The following is a 26,794-nucleotide window of genomic DNA, read 5'->3' on the forward strand; positions in this document are numbered from 1 at the left end:
ACTGGATTGGTAGAGGTGGGCCATATTCATGGCCATCGCGGTCTCCGGATTTAAATCCATTGGATTTCTTTCTGTGGGGGCATCTAAAAAGCCTTGTTTACGCTACACCTATTCACACAAGAGATGCATTGTTGAATAGAATAACATTACATTGTGAAGCCATACGAAACGACCCTGGAATGCTATTTCAAGTACAGAGAGGGTGTCTTCGCAGACTAAGAAAATGTATAGAGAGAGAAGGTGGTCATATCGAGCAGTTTCTGTAGCGGATTTTTCATTTCTGTTTGCTCTTGAGGCTCTTGAGTTTCGTTAGTTAAACGTGTTTGCATTATAAAAATTCGTTATGAACATTTTACCTATCATTTCCATTTTCCTTAAAAACTAATATTTTCGAATAATGGTAGACATCTCAGGATAAATGTTGTTGAATTAACGTTATCATTATTATTTCTGCTTTGATAATTATTCATTTCAAATAATGGTGGACGAGCGGGTTTGATGTCGTCGAGTAGAACTACATTTTTATCAAGACTCGTTGCTCCGATCGACTTTCCACACGAGTACTTTTATTCATAAAATTGTCCAAGTAACCTTAATTTGTTGAAAAATATTGAAAAATATCTGTCATTTCAAAGTTTTGGGGTGTGGACCATCGGGGGTAGTCCGTTCCTGACTTTGTAGCAAAACAACTGACTCCTGCATGAAAGCTCATCGACGGAATTCATTTGTTTAGTCAATTACCAAAATTTGGATGATTTTGAATACTCACTTGAAAAGTTATCAAAGAAAAACATTTTTCATTTTGTAACTTCGAGGGCCCGTAACTTGGTTACGAAGACTTTTAGGAAAAAAAGTTATATGAAGTTCTGGTGATATTTTGACCCCATCTATACATTTCCGAGAGGAAAAGAGGAAGTCCAGGGACACCCTGTATACATAAAAAAGAAAAAACTTCTATTCAACTAGAATCCAAACCCCAAGAAACCCCTCTTCGAAAAATATATATTTATATATACAAGAACAACGGCAAATGTTCTATTTGGTGGACAAAACTGGGTATGACACTCACGACACAGTTACGAAAGGGTGGGCTGATGGTTCGAGAATGTGTACGCCTAACATACCTGCAAACAAAATTTGATAAGAAGTTAATAGTGATAATTAAAGAAGAAGTATCCAATATTTTCGAAGAACACTGCCAGAAAAGTACTGGTGATATTTTGACCCCATCTATACATTTCCGAGAGGAAAAGAGTAAGTCCAGGGACACCCTGTATACATAAAAAAGAAAAAAACTTTTATTCAACTAGAATCCAAACCCCAAGAAACCCCTCTTCGAAAAATATATATTTATATATACAAGAACAACGGCAAATGTTCTATTTGGTGGACAAAACTGGGTATGACACTCACGACACAGTTACGAAAGGGTGGGCTGATGGTTCGAGAATGTGTACGCCTAACATACCTGCAAACAAAATTTGATAAGAAGTTAATAGTGATAATTAAAGAAGAAGTATCCAATATTTTCGAAGAACACTGCCAGAAAAGGATTGAAAAAGTAATTTTAGTTGAGCTGTTAGAAGGTAGGTTACACTATTTCGTTTACCTGAACTAAACAGGCATGCATATACCTTCATAGGCCGCACTTTTCCCAATACTCAGCCCGAGTGACAGCTTCAAACCCAGCCTACTGCATTCCTTCGACAAAGGTGTTGATGACACCAAAAAATAAGTTATTTGACAAAATTGCTTAAAAATCGATTATATACCGCAAAATTCGAAATTATAATTTTATGGTAATTTTAAGTCCGATTTTCAAATAATGTTTCTGAATAAGAAGCTACAGAAATGATAAAATAGTCAAAATCAATGAAATATTCGTATTGGAATGATTTTAATTGATAATTACCATTTTATCAAAAGTCTCCTTTACTAGCATGTCTCCAATTTTGCGGAATTTTTCAATTTCATGTTAAATTCCAGTTTTCAGAAAATCGTGTTTCATATCAAACCGGTTTTTCAGTGGAACCACAATAGCGGTGATTTTAAAAACATCAAACTACATGTTTAGTTACTTTTGAACATATCTTTTCCATATTATATCAGAGGGAGTAGGTATAAATGCCTGCAAAGTCATCACTGTCCCTATTGTGCTCGCCAATCTCTTCATACTACCTCATTACAGCTTTATTCAAATCCACAACAATAACATGATGCCGCCAGGCAAATCCACCAGTCGAACATTGATTAATAACAACGAACATCACATGTTACTTCCCAGAATGAAAAATGATATTATTTATAGAGCTACAAAGCTGGTTCGATGCAAGTCGGCCAGCTATAAACGCCGCGCAAGCTAAATTTAAAATATCAATAACTGCAAGGTCTGACGTAAAAAGAAAAAAATCATTTAATTGGCTGCTATTTATTGTCCGTATCTGTTATTAGCGGAGTGACACCCACAGCGGTTTGATTAGATATAACATGAACGTAAATTGTACTTCGAGATATGGCTTCAGAGATATAATGGCTTCTGCCTCTACCTGTAAGATTTCATTGGGCCTACGCACTGTAGTAAATATTTGTTTTATTCGTATTATTGATGTTGAATATGCCTGTCTCAAGTATACAAATACCAAGTTTTTACTCTTTACGATGTGTACTCACTATTACTAGTTATAATTCCAATTGATGGTCATATCTTTTACACTATTTCATATCATATTGATAATGCTCAGTTTCAAAAAGTTCAGAGTCTACCAGCAGGGACTTCCAAACTTTGGAAACGGCCATCTTGTTTTAGCTTCATCTGTCAAATTTGTCATTTATTCCGTCTGTTCTGCCATATCACCATGAACGGATATAGCATTCAACAACACGTGCAAAAGTGTTTTATCAACATAGGTTTTCGAGCAACGTACCGCGCGCTTCGCCGGTACGTTGATACATTTCGATACATTTTTTTTACTAAATATCAAAATCATGAAAAAAATGGATACTTGGTGTCCATTACAACATCATTTGAATGTCTCGAATATCATTCAGCATGGATACGTAGTTTTTGACCTAATATATGAGGATTGGATTGTTTGGGCTACAAAAAGCGTTTACTAAAATCATTCATTTCAAATAGCTATTTATTCATAATATTTTGGAAATGAAACACTATTTGTGTAACAAAACAAGGGTCGGTGTAGTGAGTTACGTTTTAACACCTCTAGTGTATACATATACGGTATTTTATAGATTTGAATTTTCAAAATGTCAAGTACTGATACAGTTGAAGAAACTGCCTAATCTGTGTCCTTACACTACATCTAAAAACATTTCTTATACCCATCCGCATATTATTAAAAAAATAATGAAATTTCGCTTCTGTACAAGCAGCGATTCTGTACAACAGCCTTGTCTGAAAGATGACGTGTACTGTGCATGATAATGTTTTGGAGGACTCTGTTGGTTAGATGGACAGAGTAGGTATAGCCACGTGATTCGTAATATCTACAATTTCACTTTATTTCCAAAAATATTCCATAAGTTGGATTAATTCTCAAAGTATGTAAAAAAGGTCTGGTAAAGGCATTTTTCAGTCCTTATGTAAAATTTTAGCCGCATAAGAAAACCATGACTTCTGTTCATTTTTTGCAAAACCTACATGCAGTTACTTTAAAATAGCACTATAATAAATTCAGTGGTTGTTCGATACATCATAATTAATATCATTTTCATAAATATAAAAAAAACTACATATATTGACATTGTTTTGTTTATTGGTTCCGTTGGTTGTGCATGTCGACAAGAATTAACACACGATATACAGGAATGAATAATATATTATGTAAATAATCGCACATACTTGCATAATATATGTATCCATAAGTATTCTCTGTTTATAGAAATAATTACTCGGTGTAAAACAACTCATAATTCCTAATCCATCATAGAATGATTCACATTCTGCTAATATTTAAATTATTCACCGATGACAATTTTTACTTCTACTTTTGAAGATGGATTATAACAGTTATCACTATGAGTGAATATTGTGTTTATTTATATAAGTATTTACGTTTTATTTGTATTGTATCAGCCACCCGAAATTGAAACGATATTCCTTTTTTTGGCTGTCCAATAGCTTTATGAACTAAAATGGTATATAAAAAAATTGTTTGAATTTCGACATTTGGCCACCATTCTTGAAAATTACAAAGCTTATGGGGGTTAGCGCCAATTGTTTACAAAAAAAAATAAAGGCATATTTTTAGGAAAGAATAATTTTTGGGGAAGATAAGTTTTGGCTTTCTACTTCCTTTCTCTTGAAGATTCACACATTGTTTTGTATGAAGCTGGAGAAGTAGAAAGCCGAAATCTTTCTTTCCCAAAAATTATTCAATATATTTTCGAGCAACAAATCGATTTGCCAATGATTTCATTATATTAGAATGTAATAATAGATGTGAACTAGATTCGTATTAGCCCTATTCATTGTGAAAAATACCAAAAAAATTAATACTTTTTTAAATCGCAAAATTTGGACTACGTGTATACAAAAAATGCTGATTAGGACTAAAAGAACTAATACTAGAAGTCTGCCTGGAAATCAAAATCAAAAGATTTTGTTGAAAAAAAATATCAGTTTTTTTTCATTATTATTGATTGGAGTGAAAACCTAATAAAAAATTAAATTTCATGCAATTCAACGATCATATTTGAGTGTAGTTGTTTTTCTCCAGTTTGTAGCTGAGAGTAAATTCAGGATATGATCAACACATCGTCGTGAAGAGATTTTATTGATGATTATAGCTTTCATAATGACTATAAAACTATATAATTATTTTTCAACACAGTATTCTTGAAATATTTCCTTGGCAATTATATTATCAATAACCTGAAACGATTTGGACAATCCTAAATTCCCAATAATGATATTTCAACAAAGCTTCTTCGTACTGCCAATAACCGTCAGTTATTTTCTCAAATCACTGTTCATTTCAAAATGTCTGTTGGGTTCAAATTACGAGAGTTTTCTCTTCGAAATCGAATCATAAATGAAAACACTCTCCAATCGAATAATTTATTTCCATCCTAACCTACAATTATTCCGTTTATTGATGTTATAAAATAGGTCTCTGTGGCTTGACTGCATTTTATTGATCGCCAGTTGACATAAATCATGTTTGGAACTCGTTCACTGAATTTTAACACGTTTGACTGAAGTGGATGCCACAAGGTTCAGGCGAATGGGTCCAATGAACTCCCAGACAATGAAATTCGGTTATTTTTAGATGACATTTCATAACTCTCTCAGTACTGCATGAATGAGTCTATTAGTGGAGCAATCATTTGCATAAATAGATATTCACTGAGATAATTATTGCAGAGTTTGTTGTTCATACCACTTAGTTGATGAAGCTCTGGTCAAAAATGAAGAAATTTAGTGTCACTACAGTTTATTTCTGTATTCATTTGCATGAATACCATACTGTCAGATAGACAGTATGGGTTCAGACATGAAAAATCCACCCAGGATGCAATAGCGAAAATCACATCAAAAATATACGAGGGTATGGAAGACGGATTAATGACAATTGGTATGTTTCTCGATCTCTCCAAGGCATTCGATACAGTCAATCATGAACTGCTTCTAGGTGCCTTGGAGGAATTAGGATTTAGGGGTATCGTGCTCAAATTATTCAGAAATTACTTATCAAATAGGAAACAGTCAGTACAAATTAAAGACAAAGTAAGCACTCAACAGATAATCACATGTGGAGTACCACAAGGTACCGTCTTAGGACCCAGTCTCTTCACTATTTATGTGAATAAACTATTCACCCTGAAGTGTGGAGGAGAAATCCACAGCTTTGCTGACGACACAGTTGTGTTATACGAAGATGATTCATGGAACAACCTGAAAAAAAAAAAATCGAGTTACATATTGAAAGTGTGTTGAAATAGTTTGACCAGAATTACCTCACAGTAAACTATGACAAGACCAAGTTTATGCCATTTGCCATCTACAAAAACAATTTACCTCAGTATGAAACGATTTTAAATCAAAGAAATGATACAATCGAACTTATACATTCCACAATTAGTTTTAAATATTTGGGAATAACATTAGATCGACACTTGAGATGGGATATACACGCTCATAATATCGTTAATAATCTAAGGTACATGCTCCCAAAATTCAAATATTTGGTGAAAATATTAAATACTCACCATATGAAGGTTCTGTACCACCCATGGGTGGGGAGGCATAGCAGATTTCCACCTAAAAAAATTGAAATTTTGCAAAAAAGATTCCTAAAAATAATATTCAAGAGATCATATAGGTATCCTACAGACGAATTATATAAAGAATCGAAATGCTTCGATTTGAAACAATCATTTTTTTATAGCATTTTAGTTAATCTATACAGAAACAAACACGAACTGAAAACACTAGAACATAAATACACAACAAGACAAAAAAGCAATTCTAATATTCGTACGAAATCCTCAAAAAAAGCGGTAGGACAACGATGTTATACTTACCTCGCACCTCGGGTTTTCAACTTCTTACATAAAAGTTTAAAGGATCTCATCACTCACATCAACTCTATCACTTTAATCTGAAAAAAACTAAAATCGTACACATTTAATCTAGACAGAAAAGTAATTCACGATATATTAAGAGTACAGAACAATTAGTTGAAAATTAAAGGGTTATTTCCCCTATGTTGACTACAATATTGGAAAAATTATAAAATACCTCTACATTATACAACAAAATTTATGAATAAACAGGAAAAAACCCCACGCACAACCTAGGTTTCTGTGGGTCTCTCTGTTTATTCATGGAAATCATCGAAGAAACTGATATCCATTATTGTACTTAGAATGATACAGAAACTTATATTCACAACAATAAGTATTAGTACTATTACATTGTTAATATAATATTGTCCAACTTGAGTGTTCTCTATATGCATCATCATTATTATTGTTTTACTTTACACATTTTAATATTCTGTCCACGCACAAGTTTTACTTTTGTGGGTCTTCCTTTCTTTTATTTATTCACCATTGTTATATTTATATATATATTGTAAAATTGATTTGAAATCTTGGTAAATGAATATTATATTATTATATTATATTATTATTATAGCATTTTGTCTTCCAAACTTTCGCAAAAAGTGCAACAATAATTTTTGGCTTGACATAAAGTTCGTTCCAAAAATATTCTGGATCGCGATTTCTTCTCTCGTTCATGAATTGAGTTTATGAAAAATGTTATTCAGCAACATCTGCCCAAAATGACCAGTATGCACAAATCCTGCCATAACCCACATGTCCTATCACTTCTGCTGACGAAATTGGATTAGGGATCGTATGACTATGAAAATATCTGTTAACTCATGAAATTATGACAGAATAAACTTGGTTGCGATCTGAAGCTTGATTTCGTCATGAAAATCATTGAATGAAACTATTTGAAGAACAAGAGTTGCAAGAGTCTCGGAATTATTCAATTACTAGTGAGTCATCTTTCCTAGAGATACGACAGCTGAACCAATTTCAACCCTATCACGTTCTTTTTCCATTGAGCCTTTTCAAATAATCATAGTTCGAATCACCAACAAGAAATAAACAAGATTGACTTATTCCGTTTTCCGAATGCCGCATAATCTATAAATATCTGAATATCTGGTTTCTAAGTTGGTTTTGTCAACTTGACAGGTGTTACTTGAAAGTACTGTTCATGAATGACATAATATTTCTGCAGAAGAGCTTACTTTCAACATACGATGCGAACAAATGGTGTGAACAAAGTCTGGAAAGAACTAGGTTTACTTAATATAAATAAAAAAAAACTACTGATATTCCAGAAGAACTTAAGAAGCCTGACGAACTTAATAACTTTTTCGTGAATTCAAATCCCAACTTGGTAATGCATCCTGAAATTCTGGAATTTTACAAAAATGATAAAAGGCAGAAGAGTCTTGAGTTTTCCTTCCGACAAATAAGCGAAACTGATATACAAAAAGTCATATACACTTTAAAAAGCAATGCTCTAGGCTCCGATGGCATAAATATCAGATTATTGATTATGTGTTGTCCTTTCATAGTACCTTACATAACACACATAATAAATTTCAGCATTCAAACAGGTGATTATCCAAATTGTTGGTAGGAAGCCGTGGTAATACCTCTTCCAAAAAAAAGAAATCCAGAAAGCTTCAAAGTTTTGCGTCCAATTAGCATTCTGCCAGCTGTTTTTAAGCTATTTGAAAGAGTGATTTACAACCAACTTTCTGAATTTGTTTCAACTGAAAACCTTCTACCAGAAACACAATCGGGCTTCCATCTCATAGCTGTGAAACGACAATTTTGAACATTACAGATGATGTTTTCAGCGCACTTGACCATAAAAAAGCTACAGCACTTGTTATGCTTGATTTTTCGAAAGCTTTCGTTATTCTCCTCACTATCCTCGAATCCATTGGTTTGTCAAATATCGCGGTTCAACTTTTTGAAAACTATTTGAGCGAGCGAGTGCAAAGAATTAAACTAGATAATATAGTATCCAGTCCATTGAAGATAAATCGCGGTGTTCCACCAGGCTCGATTTTAGGTCCTCTTCTATTTATATTATATATCTCAAACTTTGTGAACGTAATCAAAAACTCCAAAATAAACCTATATGCTGATGATACACAATTACATCTTTCATTCCACCCTTCGGACATGATTGCTGTAATGCGGATGCTAAATGAAGACATAGCCTCATTGATTCCTACCTCTGCACAGCATTGTCTTCAAATCAATGCTAGTAAAAGTTCAGTTTTGGTCTTTGGGGCTAAGAGAGAACTGAATGGCTTTCAATTAACTGTAGACAAGGATGTGGTTGCACCGACTGAATATGCAAAAAATGTAGGTATCATCCTTGATTCAAACTTGAAATTCAAACATCACATCAATAAGTGCATCAGTATTGCCTATATGAACATCAAACAAATTTATACCAACAGACAATGCCTCAACAAAAAAGTAAAAACTATACTCTGTGAATCTCTTGTATTATCCGGATTTAATTTTGGAAGCATAGTCTATGGGCCATGCATTGATTATGAAGAAAAACGTAGAATTCAGTTTGTTCATAACAATTGTCTACGTCTAATACACGGCATCAAACGTGGCCAACATATATCACACAAACTCAAAGATACCAACTGGCTCAATATGGCAAAACGGCAATCATTACATGGTGCTTGTCTATATCATAAAATTATTACTGAAAAAGCTCCCAAATATTTATACAAGAAATTGTCATACCGTTCAGATGTCCACAATATCAACATTCGTTACAGGGGAAGACTAACACCCCCCATACACCGTACAGAATTATTTAAAAATTCTTTTTCATACCATATCGCACGAGTGTACAACTTAATCTCTGATGAATTTGATGAATCTGATGTCTTTGAAAAAATTCAAAGGAGCTTTGAAACGGAAACATTTGAACGAAATCTAATGTTCACCCATTGTCAATAAGAATGGTGGTTCGTAACATTACTACATTCTTTTTTATAACCGTTTATAATTACGTCTAATATACTATTGTGTCAATTATATATTTAGTACTTTCACTCAATAATTTGTAAATAGTTTTGAATATTTTTCTCTGTTATTTGTTCTGCCGATTTTTTTTTCGTTTTTTTTGCATTACATATGTGTATGTGTGTATATGGGTACATATATATGTATATGTATTGTTTATACATGTATATATAGAGTTTATACATGTAAATACAGAGGTTGCATCTTTTGATGCAACCAACTGATCTTCAGCCTTTCCCGTTTCAGTAAATGTTCACATTTATTTATTGTATAATTATGGGAATAAAGACCTATTACTATTATTAAGAGTATTTTTACTTATCAAGTATATGTAGAAGTTGCTACAGTACAGACTTCTTTGTGCTATCTCAGTTTTCTAAAGTCATTGATGAAATTCTTGAGACGAATGGATTCTAGTGACTTCTACAACTTTAGTGCCAGTAGATATATATGGTTCACGTTATATGAATCTATGGTTATCTGGTTCTAGTTCACATACACTATCAAGAAGGTTCTAAGGTTCAACTTACATTTACTTATTCTCATCCTCTTCCATAGTCCTTTGACGTGAGAAAGAAATATTACTGGTTGTAACGGTTTTTCTTTCCGTCGTAGTTCTTGTCGGTTTCATATCAGTATCTGTTTTATCAGCTTTCTGAAGTAAACATTCTGTACAACTTCTTTCTTGATGTGGCTCAGTTCCTTGTGTTGAAGAAACTGAATTATGATCATTCAGAGTTCTAAAATATTTTTTTTCGGTAAATTGGTGTGGTTGGATTTTATGGAAGGATTCATATTACCTGAATGTTAGAGAAATAGATTGTAGTATCTTGCTACCTCTATACTATGTCCTCAAAACAACGTACACGACGCTCCTACCACCTAAAAAATATTCCAGTATGCAGATGACACAATCGTATAATCTTCCGCCCCCAACAACCGAATCCTAAAAATCCAATCCCAAACAATTATAAGCCACTTTGAGCACTGATGCAAAAAGTGGCGCATCACCAAAAAACCCACCAGAACCCAAATCATACTCTTCAGGCACCCCAAAACCACATCCCGTCCCAAATTACATACCGACAACATGAACCTGACGTTTGGGACAGAACCTCAGACTCCAAGACTCGGTGGCCTACTTGGAGTTTACTTTCACGAGGGCTCTTAACGGGGAAACCGACGTAGAAGAAACTTTGGACTGAGTCCAAAAAAGGGCAAAACTTTCAGAAACCGCTGTGAGGCAATCTCATGAGATGCGACAATAAGACCCGCATCCTACCAACCGAGAGAAGAATCCTACGCAACATCCATAACCTTCTTTTCAGATACTCCTTCCAAGATTTCGTGAACTCCAAGACCGATACGCCGCAAAAATAATGAGCAGCAACAAAATCGCAGTCATCAACACTCTTACCATACCCTGGATGCCTCGTGAAGGCCCCAGAAGGATTCCGATTTAGAATCTCTCGTTTTCCCCAACCAGACTCCCAGGAGCAATGGAAGACCCGACAGAACAGATCCAAGACATCGTCGAGTAAGCTCCAGGCAAACAGCCTGGAGCACACTGAAGCCTTACTCCCACCACTCCTGACCTAACCTAACCTAACCTAACCCGAACTGGTAAAAATCGACCATGGCAATGGACCAGGACCACCTGAATCTTTAAAAACAACCGAAAACTTAGATAAAACTAGATCAAGATAGATAAGAATAATGGTTTGTAAATTAACCTTAACGCTGAATAGGCATGAGCCTGTAGCAACTCGTCCCCATGACCAATATAAATAAAAACTAATAAAAACCAACGGTAAATGAACGTGAACTTGAACTATGTCCTCAGTATATCAACAAGACTAGTGATTCTTGTGAGATTCTTCAAAGCATTTTGAACCATTGTGTGTGTAAATGTTGACTATGATAAAAATGATGATCTCATTGTTCTGTCCGAAGGAAAGGTGAATCCAACGTTGATATTACGCATTGGCGGATCCGGAGAAAACCGAAAACTGGAAAATGGCGAAGCATAAATATTTGAACCCGCAAACATTTGTGTATCTCGTATAAAGTGTAATGTTTTTGTTATTTATTCCTCTTTTTCAATTTGTTATTTGATTAAATACACTCATTAATGTTTTGAACAAGACAATTAGCCACACCAGAATGGAAATTCCCATCGAATGGAAACCTCGAATGAATCAGAAAAATAGACTAAGATGTAAAATAGAGAAAATATTGTCCGACCAAACGACTTACAAATAGAATCGAAATATCAGAAAGAGACACTCATCAACCAATGATTGTGGATGCTCTTAATCAAAAGCGATTTTTTGTAATAATAATTTGTTCCCATATCAAGTGTTTTTGTGATGCACTTTTTGGAACCTTTGGTGTACCTTGTAATGAATATTACTGGAGTTTTATCCCAACACCTCGACACGTGTTTCGATCACCCAGTAATCATCTTCAAGAGGAAGATCATACTTTCTATTGAAATTTAATTTCCGTCTTGAAGATGATCACTTAGTGACCGAAACACGTGTCGAGGTATTAAAATAACGGTTTGGTGTTGGGATAAAACTTCAGTAATATTCATATCAAGTGTTCTTATAGGAACTTATATTTCAACGAAAGTTTTTTGATCATACCCATACAATATTTATCATAAAATAGTTGTTCCAGTCTCTAACATTTCCTCAAACAGTTGTCCCACTTTACCTTGTGACCGTCTTTGCAGAAAGAACTGAACCATATCCAACGACCAGAAACGAATGTATGCCTCGCTTTGAGCTTTTTCAGTTCACGGAATTGTTGGATTTCAGAAAAGCTGAGGAATAACTAATGGACCATTAAAGTCAATTAGTTGCTATACTGAGAAGCCTATGACAAATGTCCCACTCTAACAGCTCATTAGCGTTATGCGCCATGCATTATTCATCCTGGCAATCAATTTTGACTTCAAGCAAAAACATATCAGGACATACTTATTTAGAAAGAAATGTACACTGGTTGCAGACGATTTGCTGTTGTAATACGGATACGGCAGATAAAAAGGGAAAGGCTCCCGTCCCAGAAATATTATTCTGGAAATATTGTTAGTGAATTCTGACTTCATTGATTCAAAGAAGAATATATTTTTGAACTAAACTGTGAAAAACTCTTCAGAACAGAAACTAAAGAACTAAAAAAGAAGAATTATAAAATGAATAGTTAAAAATAACAATGGGGAATGTTCCTCAATTTGGGTTATTACAGCAAATGCAAGTTTGAACAAAATAAAGTTGGGTTTAATTCATTAATTTTTCAAATTCACTTCGAAAAGTATACAAATTGATATTTCAAATGTTGGGTTTTGATTTTAAAGGGGATTTGTTTTGTCACCTCACAAACCACAAGAGGGGACTAAATCATCTGTCGGTAACAAATAAGACAGATGGGTATCCGCGGCTAAGCTAAACAGTGGAGACGGGAGTGGGTTAAACAACTTAGCAAATTTCAAATAGATCTTAATGGGCGCCAGGTAAATTTAATCCTCCAGATACCCTAAGTAACTCACAATATCAATAACTTACCAATTAATATTGGAAATAAAAGATAAAAATCCCCAATATGATTTATTCAGTAATCCTAACTTACATGGATTAACCAACAACGCTTCTAAGACAACAATGCAATATTCACACTACTACGCGATGTTCAAATGTCCATACAAGAGCGCGGTGTATCTAACCACGAATTCAATCAACCATAAATTACGGTAGTAACGACGCTAAAAAAAAACTACAATACGTCGAGTAAAACTACCACGAAAATTGAGTAGGTGAAATCGTAAATACTAGTATCGGATGGTAAGACAAACTCGTTTGCGTCGCGTGAGCTCAGACGTAGGCGCATCGGTGTCAATCAGCAATCGTGAAAGGAAGAATATACCTCAATTTCCGTTTCACAAATATCTATGTCAATCAGGTATCAATAACAAACTCTTAATCAATAAACGATAAACAAACACTATATCAACAGGTATCGATAAACATAAGGGCAACAATTATTCAAATATCTCAGTATATCACAAATATTCAATTAAATCAATTATAACTTGCGTGCTCCTTTTGGGCCACCCGGCATATGGTGTTAGGCTACCCCGTAGTATGGCGGAGATGGATCACCCTGTAGCACCGGAGATGGATCACCCTGTAGCACCACCAAGATAGATCACCCTGTAGCACCGGTGGATCACCCTGTAGTACGGCGGAGATGGATCACCCTGTAGCACCACCAAGATAGATCACCCTGTAGGGCACGACAAGCTGGACCAGTAATGGATCACCAAATAAGATCCAGAAAGAAAATAAAGGAAAACAGGATCCCTTGACGAAGACAAAAAAAAACAGGAAAAGAAAAGCAGGAAGAAAAGCAGGAAGAAAAACCCTACGGAAGAAAATTCTCAATCAGAATCAGATGAAACAAGGTGAGATTCAACCCCCATTCAATAGGACTATTTGACTAATCAATACCCCTGGTATATTTTCATCAAGCAAAGTAGCAAGATAACAAGAGTATATTTTTGGGTGCCCTGTATAACCATATGATCCGTAAAAATCAAGAAAATTGAATGAGTGTTGAAACCTCTCTTCAATACTAATATTCCGTTGAGATATAACGATGGAACCAGAAATTACTAAAATCATTTAAAACACATTTAATGGTAAAATTCTTACCCTGGCCAAGGGGTTTTCTATACGATTCTTCGTGTGCGGTGTTCTGCACGGAAGTCCTGCTGGGACTTGATGAGTGACTGAGGGCCTTCTGTTTCTTATGAATCTAGAGACGAGAAACGAAGGTTGTAGAATTGAAGAAGTGATATCATAGCTAAGATCACATGAGAGATGCGACAGTGATTCAGACATACCTAATTTCGGAAATCCTTCCACCTGGCACGAGTTCGGTATCCACCACAAATCCTCAAAAGAGCTTAAGTTTCCGACTGCAAATATCCACACCAAAATGACCAATCAGTCTTCCACTATACAATCCTGACTTGTAGAAATAATCCCCGTGAAGGATGGCACAAATACAACCAAATATATCCTACAATCAGTCTGATGATACCCTTTGAACTCCGAACCAAGCTCACCGAAGGCTAACTTCCAAAATACTAAGAGAATGCCACATCTGACAGCTAACCAGTTGTTGCCACAGTGCATCCAATCTACACTACAAGCACCAAGGGGGCGCTGTGCACAACATCATAAATCTAACAATTCCTCCACAGCCACTTGATACATCATCAACAAGTCCATGACCCATCAAAACTCCTTCTCAAAGCAATGCAACCCTAAAACAACCCTTGACAACTTGAGTAACCGATCAATCCCTCACCCGTGAACAACTGTAGAACTAGTTCGGTGTAAGTCGACGGAACGACACTACGAAAGTTCGGCAGATGTCAACCAACAGCTGTCTCTTAACCTTGTTTACGAATATTTACAAAATATATTGTTCCAACCTATTTTCAACTATTTACCAATCCTTATTCATGCGATGGAATAGAAACATATAAGGTAAGTCGCCATAACCTTCCCTTTCAGTACAAATATTAGAGCATTCATATTATGCAGAATATTTACCGAAAATATCAAACAGTATTCAGAAACCCAGAGGTAACTAATATTGTTTTTCAGGCGATATGGCTCTAATATGTCAGTAAACCTTCTGGAAGCGATGAATAACAATCTATGCAAGAAATATTCTCGGAAAGGTATAGGGAATAAGGCAGACAACGGCTGAAAAAAATGATAGGTGAAGAAAACTGAGAAACAAACAATAACAACTATTTCAACCTAGCGAGGAATTTCGGATCTCCAATGTCGATTGGCAATAGGAGAACGCGTAAGTACTGGTCAAAGCAGTTAGTCAGGGAGCATACATTTATTCTTATACATTTCAGGTATGGTTTTCTATGGAACGGAAGATTCCCATTACTATGATGTTAAATGAATAAAATGAACTTGTAACTGAATTACATTGTTAATATCCTCTGAATAAAGATCTTAAAAGGTAAGGTAGTGGTTTTGAAAGGTCACATAAGAGCAGTTTGATCTAGTGCTAAATTGAAACGTAACAACTTCTTTGAAAATGTAGGTCGGGCACACTGACAAACCAGATGTGTCCCTAGCTGTGACGAAAAGTTCGTCATCAATAAATGACAATTCTGTCGATTCCATAGTAAATAAACGAACAATATCTACAATATTTACAAGTAAATTTAGACCGTTACAATTCCCCCCTTGCCTCAAGAAAATTTACTAGCGTAAATTTTCATCAGCGCTAGCTGACTTTAGGTCTTTCGCATTCCATATTCCCTTATAATTACCGTCTTCATCTCTTAATTCATATGTCCACGGGGATACCCTTTTTTTAATATAAAAAGGCCCGACAAATCTTGGCGCTAGCTTAGCACTAAAATATTTGTCCGCCTCTGATACCACAAAATTCTTCCTCCAAACGGGTTGATTTGGCCAAAATTCTTCACTCCTTCTTCGAAGGTTATAAGTTTTTTCATTCTTTCGAGCAGCCACATCTAACCTTTTCCTTATCTCCTCAAAGAGTTTTCTGAATCCTTCAGGCCTCGAATCTTCAGCAGGTTCACTATCAACCAATAGATTTTTCCTCCGAGAGATCTCCTCTCCGCACAAAACCATTGAGCGGCCGAAATTCACGAAATATGGAGTGTGGTTAGTCGTCTCATGTCGAGCCGTTCTCAAGGCGCATGATAGCTTGGGTAAGTTGAAATCCCAGGTCCTGTGATTATCGGACACATACATAGCCAACATTGACTTCAATGTTCTGTTCACTCGTTCAGTCGGGTTTGCCTGAGGATGATAATGGGCATTATACCTAATTTTCACCTTATATTCTTCCACGAGTTTTCTCATCTGTCGAGATCGGTATTGCGGCCCATTATCGCACAAAAGAATTCGGGGAACTCCATATACCAGAAAAACTTCCTCTTCGATCTTCCTTATGATGATTTCTGCTGTTGACGATCTTAGCGGAAAGACTAATGAAAACTTGCTAAAGTAATCTGTTACGACTAAGATAAATTTATTGCCTTTTGTAGATCTAGGTAAGGGTCCCATGATATCACTGGCGATCATTTCCCATGGCCGGGTCACTTTCGGTTGTGGAGTCATTAGTCCATTTGGTCCTCTGAGGTCGGGTTTATAGGCGGAACAAGTGGAACAATTTCGAACAAACTTCGACACGTCAGATTTCATCTTTGGCCAATAATGCCTTTCCCTGATACGATGGTAGGTTTTGAATATTCCTTGATGTCCTGAGGTCGGGTCTGCATGAGCTTCAATAAGAATTTTCTTCCGATCCGCTTTTGGTACAACTAACTTCCAAACGTCGGTTTGGTCTTCTAATTCCACGTAACACGGTTTGACGTACTTGTAGAGTGATCCCTGAGAGAATCTCCAATTGGGGTATTTTTCGGGTTGTAAACTCACTCGATCTTTCACGCGCAGGTACCACTTGTCCAAAATCTCTTCTTTCATCTGCTGGTTGATGGCATCAATGACTGGGACCGATCGAGAAAGGGTGTCAGGAACGATGTGATCCTTCCCTTTCCTGTGAACAATTTTGAAGTCATATTGCTGCATGCGGACTGCCCATCTTGCCAGTCGTCCTGATGGATCTTTCAAATTCTGTAACCAGACCAAGGAATAGTGATCGGTTATTACGGTGAACGGAATAGCTTCTAAATAAGGTCGCAGTTTTTCAATCGCCCACAGCACGGCCAAGCATTCCCTTTCTGTAGTAGAAAAATTGCGCTCTTGTTTCGTCAATGATCTACTCAAATAGCAAATTACTACGTCCTCATCCTCGCGAGTCTGAGTGAGAACAGCGCCAATTCCAAATGCCGAGGCGTCTGTTTGCAGAACAAATGGGAGGGAATAATCCGGACAGCTCAAGACTGGTGCTGATATAAGACGTTCCTTCATCTTCTGAAAAGCGATATCGCAAGTTTCGGTCCAATCAAACTTTCTACCCTTTTTCAGCAGCGATGTGAGTGGAGAAACGATGGATGCAAACTCAGGTATGAATCTCCTGTACCAGGAAAAAGTACCCACCAGTCTCCTGACATCTTTTACCGATTCTGGTCTAGGAAGCTGCAACATGGCCTTGACTTTATCGGGGTCGACATGCAATCCATTTCTATCTACAACGTATCCCAAATACTTCATTTCTGGCCTACAAAATTGACACTTTTCGAAGCTAACAGTGAGATTTGCTTCTCTCAATCTGCGGAAAACTTCATCAAGAATTGTCAGATGTTCCTCCAGAGTTTGGGTAACGATCACTACATCATCCAAATAGACGAAGACGTGTGGTTCTAGTTCAGGTCCTAGGACGGTATCGATCAACCTCTGCCACGTTGCTGGTGAATTATGTAATCCGAACGGCATCCTTTTAAATTGGAACAAACCACGCCCAGGAACGGTAAACGCTGTATACGGTCTCGACTTTTCCGCCACAGGAACTTGCCAATACGCAGACTTGATATCAAGAGAGGATAAATAATGTGCATTTTTCAATTTATCGAGCGTGTGGGAAACATATGGGAGAGGGTAGCTGTCTCGTTCCGTTACCGAATTTAGTTTTCTGTAATCAACGCAAAAGCGGTAGCTCCCATCTTTCTTCTTAACGAGAAGAACCGGTGACGACCAGCCACTATTCGACTTCTCGATAATATCGTTCTTCAACATCTCTGTTAGTTCTCGATCAATATGTTGTTGAATAATAGGCGACACTGGATAATAACGCTGTTTGATGGGTGGTGAGTTGGTCACGATGACATGTTCAGCTAGATTCGTACAGCCTAAATTATTCCCCATGAGCTCCTTGTTCTTCTCTACTACAGCGTTTAGCCGGGCCTCTTCCAATGGTGATAAAACTGTTTGTCCTCGAAGATGGTCCAATGCGTTCAGATAGCAAATTTCCTCAGAAAATTTCCACTCGTTGTGCCTCAGATTCGGAACCACTCCCATTGCTCTCCAGAAATTCGTTCCCAAAATTAAGTGATGAGGGACATCAGGAACCACTAAAACTCGAATTAATTTCAGCTTGCCTCTTAAACAAAATGGCACTTCACATTCTCCTATACTTTCACATACTTGACCATTGGCAACAGTGCAACTAATTCTCTTTGCTGAATTCAAATGTACCAAATCTTTTACGATTTGCCAACCTGGGTGTCCCAAGATAGTGGCTGAGGCACCTGAGTCTAATAACCCCAGTAAACTACGCCCCAAGACTTCAACTTTAAGGTAGGGTCTCTCATCGTTTTCGGCGTGATCCAGAATATAATCAAGGATTGGTTGAATAGCAGTCGCCGAGTGCAATTTGCGAGCGCCTTCCCCTCGACGATTCAAAGGCGTCGCTTGTCGTTTCCCGACACGGAGCAGTTTGGACAATTACGAACGGTATACCCTTTTCTCTTACATCTGTAGCATTCCAGTTGCTTCGGTAGAGCACATCCTATAGCACGATGTCCGGGTTGATCGCATCGGAAACATACTATCTCCTTCGACTGATTGTTCGACGGAATTCGTGCCGTTGCTATCTCTAAGGCATTCAATTCCTTGGTGACCTCTACGAAAGCCAAATCCTTCTCTATCACGTTGCCACGACGTGCTGATGGTTCTACGTAGCTATTGATTATGTCCCTTCTGGCTTCCATTCTTCGACATACCGAGCGAAGTTCTGAAATGGTTGTGGGTAAGGGTTCACGTAATCTGTCTTGGTAAAAGGGATGTAAATTCTTCATAACTATGTTCAGCTTAGCTTCCTCTGTCATTGGGCAACCTAGGCGGCTGAAGTAGCTTGACATCACTGCAAGATAAACTCCGATGGTTTCTGAGTGGTGTTGAGTCCTTTTCTGCAATTCTTCGAACAATGCGTCAGAATGATTGGCAGAGAGATATTCTTCTCGAAACTCTTCCACTAGTTCTTCCCAGGTCGATACTCGATTCCGACAATCTTTATAAAATTGATACGCCTTGTCAGCAAAAAGGTCCACACCTGAGTCCAACAAAACAGCGTTGGGGACATGTCGCGCTAGTCTCAACTCCTCTATTCCCTCGAAAAATGCTGTCACCGACATTCCTTTATCATCTCCAGAAAACTTCTTCAGATTCCATTTATAAGGCGGAATCATTTTACTGGTTGAGTATGGGTCAAAGACTGGATCTTCCGTCAGAGACGATCGAGCAACTGCTCCTAAGTTAGCATGGAATGATTGCGCTCCCAATCTGCTTTCTAATTGATTTAGTGCAACCGGCACACGCTTCGTATCACTTCTCTTGCTGCTGTCAACTTTATGTGAAAATTCGTCCATCAACGACAGAGCCAAACCCAGGAGTTCGGATTTCCGGGTTTCTTTGTCCTTATCCTTATCTGGGTCCATATTGTCTATACGATTCAACACATGTGCTAGCTTGGTCTGAAGTTTCATTGCCCCGCTACTCGTTCCAGAATCGGTTATGTCATCAATCAGCCTTCTGATATCATCTAGTTTCCCTCTGATTGCAGCCTCATCTTCCTCGAAAGTGAATGGATATGAAGGATATCGAAGACTCTCGCCGTACCTTTCCATCTGCATTACTTGAACCAAACGATGTCTCATTTCCTCACAAGTGCCAGTTGCTACGCCCCGATATGCTAATTCATAGGTCAGTTCGTCTTTATCAAGACGATTTATTACCAGTCTTCTTGCCATAACGCTATTCTACTAGAGTGGTATCAATTAAAAAAAAATATTTATATTTTTCCAAAGTTTCCAAAAGTCACCTACTAACGCCAAAACGCAAAAAAAAAACCTTCTTTTAAGGGCCCCACGTTGGGCGCCAAAATGTCACCTCACAAACCACAAGAGGGGACTAAATCATCTGTCGGTAACAAATAAGACAGATGGGTATCCGCGGCTAAGCTAAACAGTGGAGACGGGAGTGGGTTAAACAACTTAGCAAATTTCAAATAGATCTTAATGGGCGCCAGGTAAATTTAATCCTCCAGATACCCTAAGTAACTCACAATATCAATAACTTACCAATTAATATTGGAAATAAAAGATAAAAATCCCCAATATGATTTATTCAGTAATCCTAACTTACATGGATTAACCAACAACGCTTCTAAGACAACAATGCAATATTCACACTACTACGCGATGTTCAAATGTCCATACAAGAGCGCGGTGTATCTAACCACGAATTCAATCAACCATAAATTACGGTAGTAACGACGCTAAAAAAAAACTACAATACGTCGAGTAAAACTACCACGAAAATTGAGTAGGTGAAATCGTAAATACTAGTATCGGATGGTAAGACAAACTCGTTTGCGTCGCGTGAGCTCAGACGTAGGCGCATCGGTGTCAATCAGCAATCGTGAAAGGAAGAATATACCTCAATTTCCGTTTCACAAATATCTATGTCAATCAGGTATCAATAACAAACTCTTAATCAATAAACGATAAACAAACACTATATCAACAGGTATCGATAAACATAAGGGCAACAATTATTCAAATATCTCAGTATATCACAAATATTCAATTAAATCAATTATAACTTGCGTGCTCCTTTTGGGCCACCCGGCATATGGTGTTAGGCTACCCCGTAGTATGGCGGAGATGGATCACCCTGTAGCACCGGAGATGGATCACCCTGTAGCACCACCAAGATAGATCACCCTGTAGCACCGGTGGATCACCCTGTAGTACGGCGGAGATGGATCACCCTGTAGCACCACCAAGATAGATCACCCTGTAGGGCACGACAAGCTGGACCAGTAATGGATCACCAAATAAGATCCAGAAAGAAAATAAAGGAAAACAGGATCCCTTGACGAAGACAAAAAAAAACAGGAAAAGAAAAGCAGGAAGAAAAGCAGGAAGAAAAACCCTACGGAAGAAAATTCTCAATCAGAATCAGATGAAACAAGGTGAGATTCAACCCCCATTCAATAGGACTATTTGACTAATCAATACCCCTGGTATATTTTCATCAAGCAAAGTAGCAAGATAACAAGAGTATATTTTTGGGTGCCCTGTATAACCATATGATCCGTAAAAATCAAGAAAATTGAATGAGTGTTGAAACCTCTCTTCAATACTAATATTCCGTTGAGATATAACGATGGAACCAGAAATTACTAAAATCATTTAAAACACATTTAATGGTAAAATTCTTACCCTGGCCAAGGGGTTTTCTATACGATTCTTCGTGTGCGGTGTTCTGCACGGAAGTCCTGCTGGGACTTGATGAGTGACTGAGGGCCTTCTGTTTCTTATGAATCTAGAGACGAGAAACGAAGGTTGTAGAATTGAAGAAGTGATATCATAGCTAAGATCACATGAGAGATGCGACAGTGATTCAGACATACCTAATTTCGGAAATCCTTCCACCTGGCACGAGTTCGGTATCCACCACAAATCCTCAAAAGAGCTTAAGTTTCCGACTGCAAATATCCACACCAAAATGACCAATCAGTCTTCCACTATACAATCCTGACTTGTAGAAATAATCCCCGTGAAGGATGGCACAAATACAACCAAATATATCCTACAATCAGTCTGATGATACCCTTTGAACTCCGAACCAAGCTCACCGAAGGCTAACTTCCAAAATACTAAGAGAATGCCACATCTGACAGCTAACCAGTTGTTGCCACAGTGCATCCAATCTACACTACAAGCACCAAGGGGGCGCTGTGCACAACATCATAAATCTAACAATTCCTCCACAGCCACTTGATACATCATCAACAAGTCCATGACCCATCAAAACTCCTTCTCAAAGCAATGCAACCCTAAAACAACCCTTGACAACTTGAGTAACCGATCAATCCCTCACCCGTGAACAACTGTAGAACTAGTTCGGTGTAAGTCGACGGAACGACACTACGAAAGTTCGGCAGATGTCAACCAACAGCTGTCTCTTAACCTTGTTTACGAATATTTACAAAATATATTGTTCCAACCTATTTTCAACTATTTACCAATCCTTATTCATGCGATGGAATAGAAACATATAAGGTAAGTCGCCATAACCTTCCCTTTCAGTACAAATATTAGAGCATTCATATTATGCAGAATATTTACCGAAAATATCAAACAGTATTCAGAAACCCAGAGGTAACTAATATTGTTTTTCAGGCGATATGGCTCTAATATGTCAGTAAACCTTCTGGAAGCGATGAATAACAATCTATGCAAGAAATATTCTCGGAAAGGTATAGGGAATAAGGCAGACAACGGCTGAAAAAAATGATAGGTGAAGAAAACTGAGAAACAAACAATAACAACTATTTCAACCTAGCGAGGAATTTCGGATCTCCAATGTCGATTGGCAATAGGAGAACGCGTAAGTACTGGTCAAAGCAGTTAGTCAGGGAGCATACATTTATTCTTATACATTTCAGGTATGGTTTTCTATGGAACGGAAGATTCCCATTACTATGATGTTAAATGAATAAAATGAACTTGTAACTGAATTACATTGTTAATATCCTCTGAATAAAGATCTTAAAAGGTAAGGTAGTGGTTTTGAAAGGTCACATAAGAGCAGTTTGATCTAGTGCTAAATTGAAACGTAACAACTTCTTTGAAAATGTAGGTCGGGCACACTGACAAACCAGATGTGTCCCTAGCTGTGACGAAAAGTTCGTCATCAATAAATGACAATTCTGTCGATTCCATAGTAAATAAACGAACAATATCTACAATATTTACAAGTAAATTTAGACCGTTACAGTTTCTAATTGACATATTGGCAACAGCACCTAACTTTAATTTATATGCACCTAGATATTCTACTTTAAAAAAAGAAACTTATTTTTATGAATCAACAATTAGGGCAAAATATAAATCATAGTTCAATACCACCTCCACAAGCCACATAAACAACAGTTGTTTTGTTATTTATTTATAAACAGGAAGATAGGTTAGGTGCACAATATGTCATATGTCACAGAATGTCTCGGAACTCGGAACATAAGTAAACAGAACAGCACGCCTCTGAAATATGTCATCTTTGTTTGTCTCATCTTTGTTTGTCTCATACATTTGGCAACCGATGTTGCCAAATGGTGAAATAGAAACGAATCCCTTAAAATGTTGAATGCATTATTTCATTCATCTTTTTTAAGTATTCAAATAATTTTTTCAAGGAAAAGGTTGGAATGATAAGTTTAAAATGCGTTGTTTCAGAGCTCTTTTATTAAAACATTCCCCATTATATCAATAAAATGAATTGTAATGGAATAACAGTGAAATAAAATACAAATAAAAATAGAACAATTATAATGCAACTATTACTAGGAAAAACATCGTCTTTTGTGAAAAATTCAAGGCATTTTGTCGAACTACTAGGGGCAATTGAGGTCACACAGGAAGATCAACTAATCTGTTTCGACGTAAAAAGCCTTTACACCAACGTTCCGGTCGAAGAAGGACTCCAAATCATACAGAAGAAGCTATCCGAAGACGAGGATCTGGAGGATAGAACGAATTTACCTATAGAAGTAATTATGAAATTGCTAGGATACTGTGTACGAAACTGTTATTTCCAACTGATAAACAAATGCTTTACACAAGATGAGGTACTGCCATTGGGATCGCCACTTTCACCAGTCATAGCCAAAATATATATGGAGTGGTTTGAAACTCTGACCATTAAAGAAGCTCACAAGAAACCTTGTGTCTGGTTGAGATACGTTGACGACACCTTCATAATATGGAACCATGGGAATACTGAACTAGACGCCTTCCGGAAACACATCAACAGCCTAAGACCTTCCATCACTTCCACAATGGAGAAGGAAGTCCGCAACGAATTGCTCTTCTTAGATGTATTGGTGAAAAGGACCAACACTAAGTGGGAAACTTCTGTATACCGAAAACACACTCACACGAGACAGTATCTGGAACCACGAATGCAAACACCATCAATCGACTAAAATAAGAATCATCATGACTCCATTACACCGTGCTTTCGGGCTCTGTAATATGAAGGAAGGTATCGAGAAGGAACTAGACATCATCAAAAATGATCTTCAACAGAATATCTACTCCAAAGCCATGATGGAACATACTTTGACTGAAAGACAGCAGGAGCCTCGCAAGGAAGAGAAGCCGTCACAACCAGTACTTGTACTTCCCTACATCAGAGGATTATCGGAAAGGACAAGAAGAATTGGATCCACTATCCGTAGCAGCATTTCGAAAATCAGACCACCAAACGCGGATTGCGATTCCAAGAATTGCATATACCGGATACCCTGTGAGTGCAGAAAATCCTATATCGGTGAATCTAAGAGGCCATTGGATGTTCCCATTGCCGAGCACAAGACCCACACACAGCGAGGGGAAACCAGAAAATCAGGAATAGCTGAGCATGTTTGGACACATCAACATAACATCGAGTGGTCCCAAGTTGAGATCATACACAGAGAGGAACATTGGTTTAGGAGGAAGCCGCATACATGTTGTCCAACAATGTATTCAGCCAAGGTAGCGTAGAGATACGCAACATATGGAAACCCATAGTCCAGCAAAAAAATGGCCAACTCCCACCAAACGGTTATCTTCCACTATATCGGTGAAGCGAAAAAACGAAATCGGAGATAAGTGAAAGTACTCGAATGATCCATAAATAGTCATCTTTCGTATGAATTAGTGAAGTCATCACCCGAAGACGATTGTGGATATTAACAATCGAAACGTTGTGAAGTAACTTGACTTGGAATCTCTTATTTTTTCATTTGTTTTATTTCACATTATTTCATTTCAGGTTTTTTTGCTCAATATATTTGTCTATACATGTCTAGGTCAGGCCGGGTACTTCTAGGACCACCCTGGTAAACAAAAGGTATTTTCTTTATCCTTTATGCAAAATCTATCAAGTCAATAAAACGCACGAATATATCCTATTGTTAATTATTAAAATTTCAGCGCCACTTCTTTGAAAACTGGTTCACACAACTTATCGTGAAAAATGTATTCAGTCTAGACAGGTTCAACCATTTCATAATGCTTCGTACGTTGGCTGAAATATCCAAACGTCATATCCATCATGATACATTTATGCTGTGCTGTTAACACCAGAAATTTTAAGCAACAAATTCCACCGCTCTGACACCAGATAAATTACCTTTCAAAACAACTTACTCTACTGAAATATTTCATTTTGTTACAGGTACGTACAGCAAGGCGGGCTTTAATTCAGTCATCACAAAACAAGTAAGTAGCAGGCCGGAGTAATTCCTTTCGATACATTTTTGAGACAGTAGAAATACAAAGTGGTGGTTTGATGAATGTAATACATGTAATTGAACGCAGAGAAAATGTAAAGAATTTTTTATGTTTGGTGGGTGTTGTGATGTGTTTTGTGTTGTATTTTGGATCGTGTGGTGGACGGAGGAATATAGAAGAAGGTTCGAATTCTTGTAGTAAATTCGTTACACTTTGATTTATGCTGGCAGAACTCGGTGCCGATGAAAAAAGTTTTCTCTTGCTCTCAACTTTTAAATGCGATAAGATATCAAGGTCGGAAACAATTCACGCATAGTAAAATATTATTTAACAGGTACTTCTTGAGTCGCCGTCACGAGGCCGAGAATCATTTTTTTTTCCAAATGGAAAGGATATCTTGCGATACTTCATATAGAAAAATATTGAAAACTATATTCAATGCTGATTCACTTTCTGAAATCGCATTAGACGTTCCTGAATCATAAGCAGTTAAATTTCATCACTTCAAAAAAAAACTCGAAAACCCATTCTAGTTTATCCTACTAAATATTCAAAATGTATCTGTAGGGTAGGAGGGGTGAATGTAGGCTCACAGCACTTAGGCTACATGTGACCCATTGTCCATTCTCCCGAAGAGTTTTCCTCCTAGGTCATCGTCCATCCTGTCTTTTCCCGGAAGGTGGACAGGTCACTAGGAGGCATCTCCTTTATACATTCGCACATTCCGGACATTCGCATAGGACATGCCTGACAGTTTCATCTTCCTGTTCACACATCCTGCATAGAGGTGTGTCCACTAGCCCCATATTGTGGAGCTGTTTCCTTAGTTGATAGTGGCCAGTCAGAAATCCTACTGTGAAGCGT

General features: G+C 37.2%; 1 protein-coding gene across 1 annotated transcript; it reads right to left on the reverse strand.

The window, feature by feature from the left end:
* Positions 1-19,043: 19,043 nt before the first annotated feature.
* On the reverse strand, positions 19,044-23,398 carry LOC141482929 (uncharacterized). Its single transcript, XM_074176972.1, has 2 exons — positions 22,063-23,398; positions 19,044-21,974 (listed from the first exon to the last, which is right to left on the reverse strand). Exon 2 carries the CDS (start codon positions 20,393-20,395, stop codon positions 19,046-19,048), a length of 1,350 nt encoding a protein of 449 aa, XP_074033073.1. The 5' UTR covers positions 20,396-21,974; positions 22,063-23,398; the 3' UTR covers positions 19,044-19,045.
* Between the last annotated feature and the right edge of the window lie 3,396 nt (positions 23,399-26,794).

The sequence above is a fragment of the Leptinotarsa decemlineata genome, unplaced genomic scaffold (assembly GCF_025532065.1).
Source record: "Leptinotarsa decemlineata unplaced genomic scaffold, Ldec_3_MD MMD2_tig00002082_RagTag_RagTag, whole genome shotgun sequence".
Classification (NCBI taxonomy): domain Eukaryota; kingdom Metazoa; phylum Arthropoda; class Insecta; order Coleoptera; family Chrysomelidae; genus Leptinotarsa; species Leptinotarsa decemlineata.

What these genes read in the sequence shown, in the direction of transcription:
- LOC141482929 (XM_074176972.1), bottom strand. Translation starts at nt 20,395, where the DNA reads ATGGCAAGAAGACTGGTAATAAATCGTCTTGATAAAGACGAACTGACC.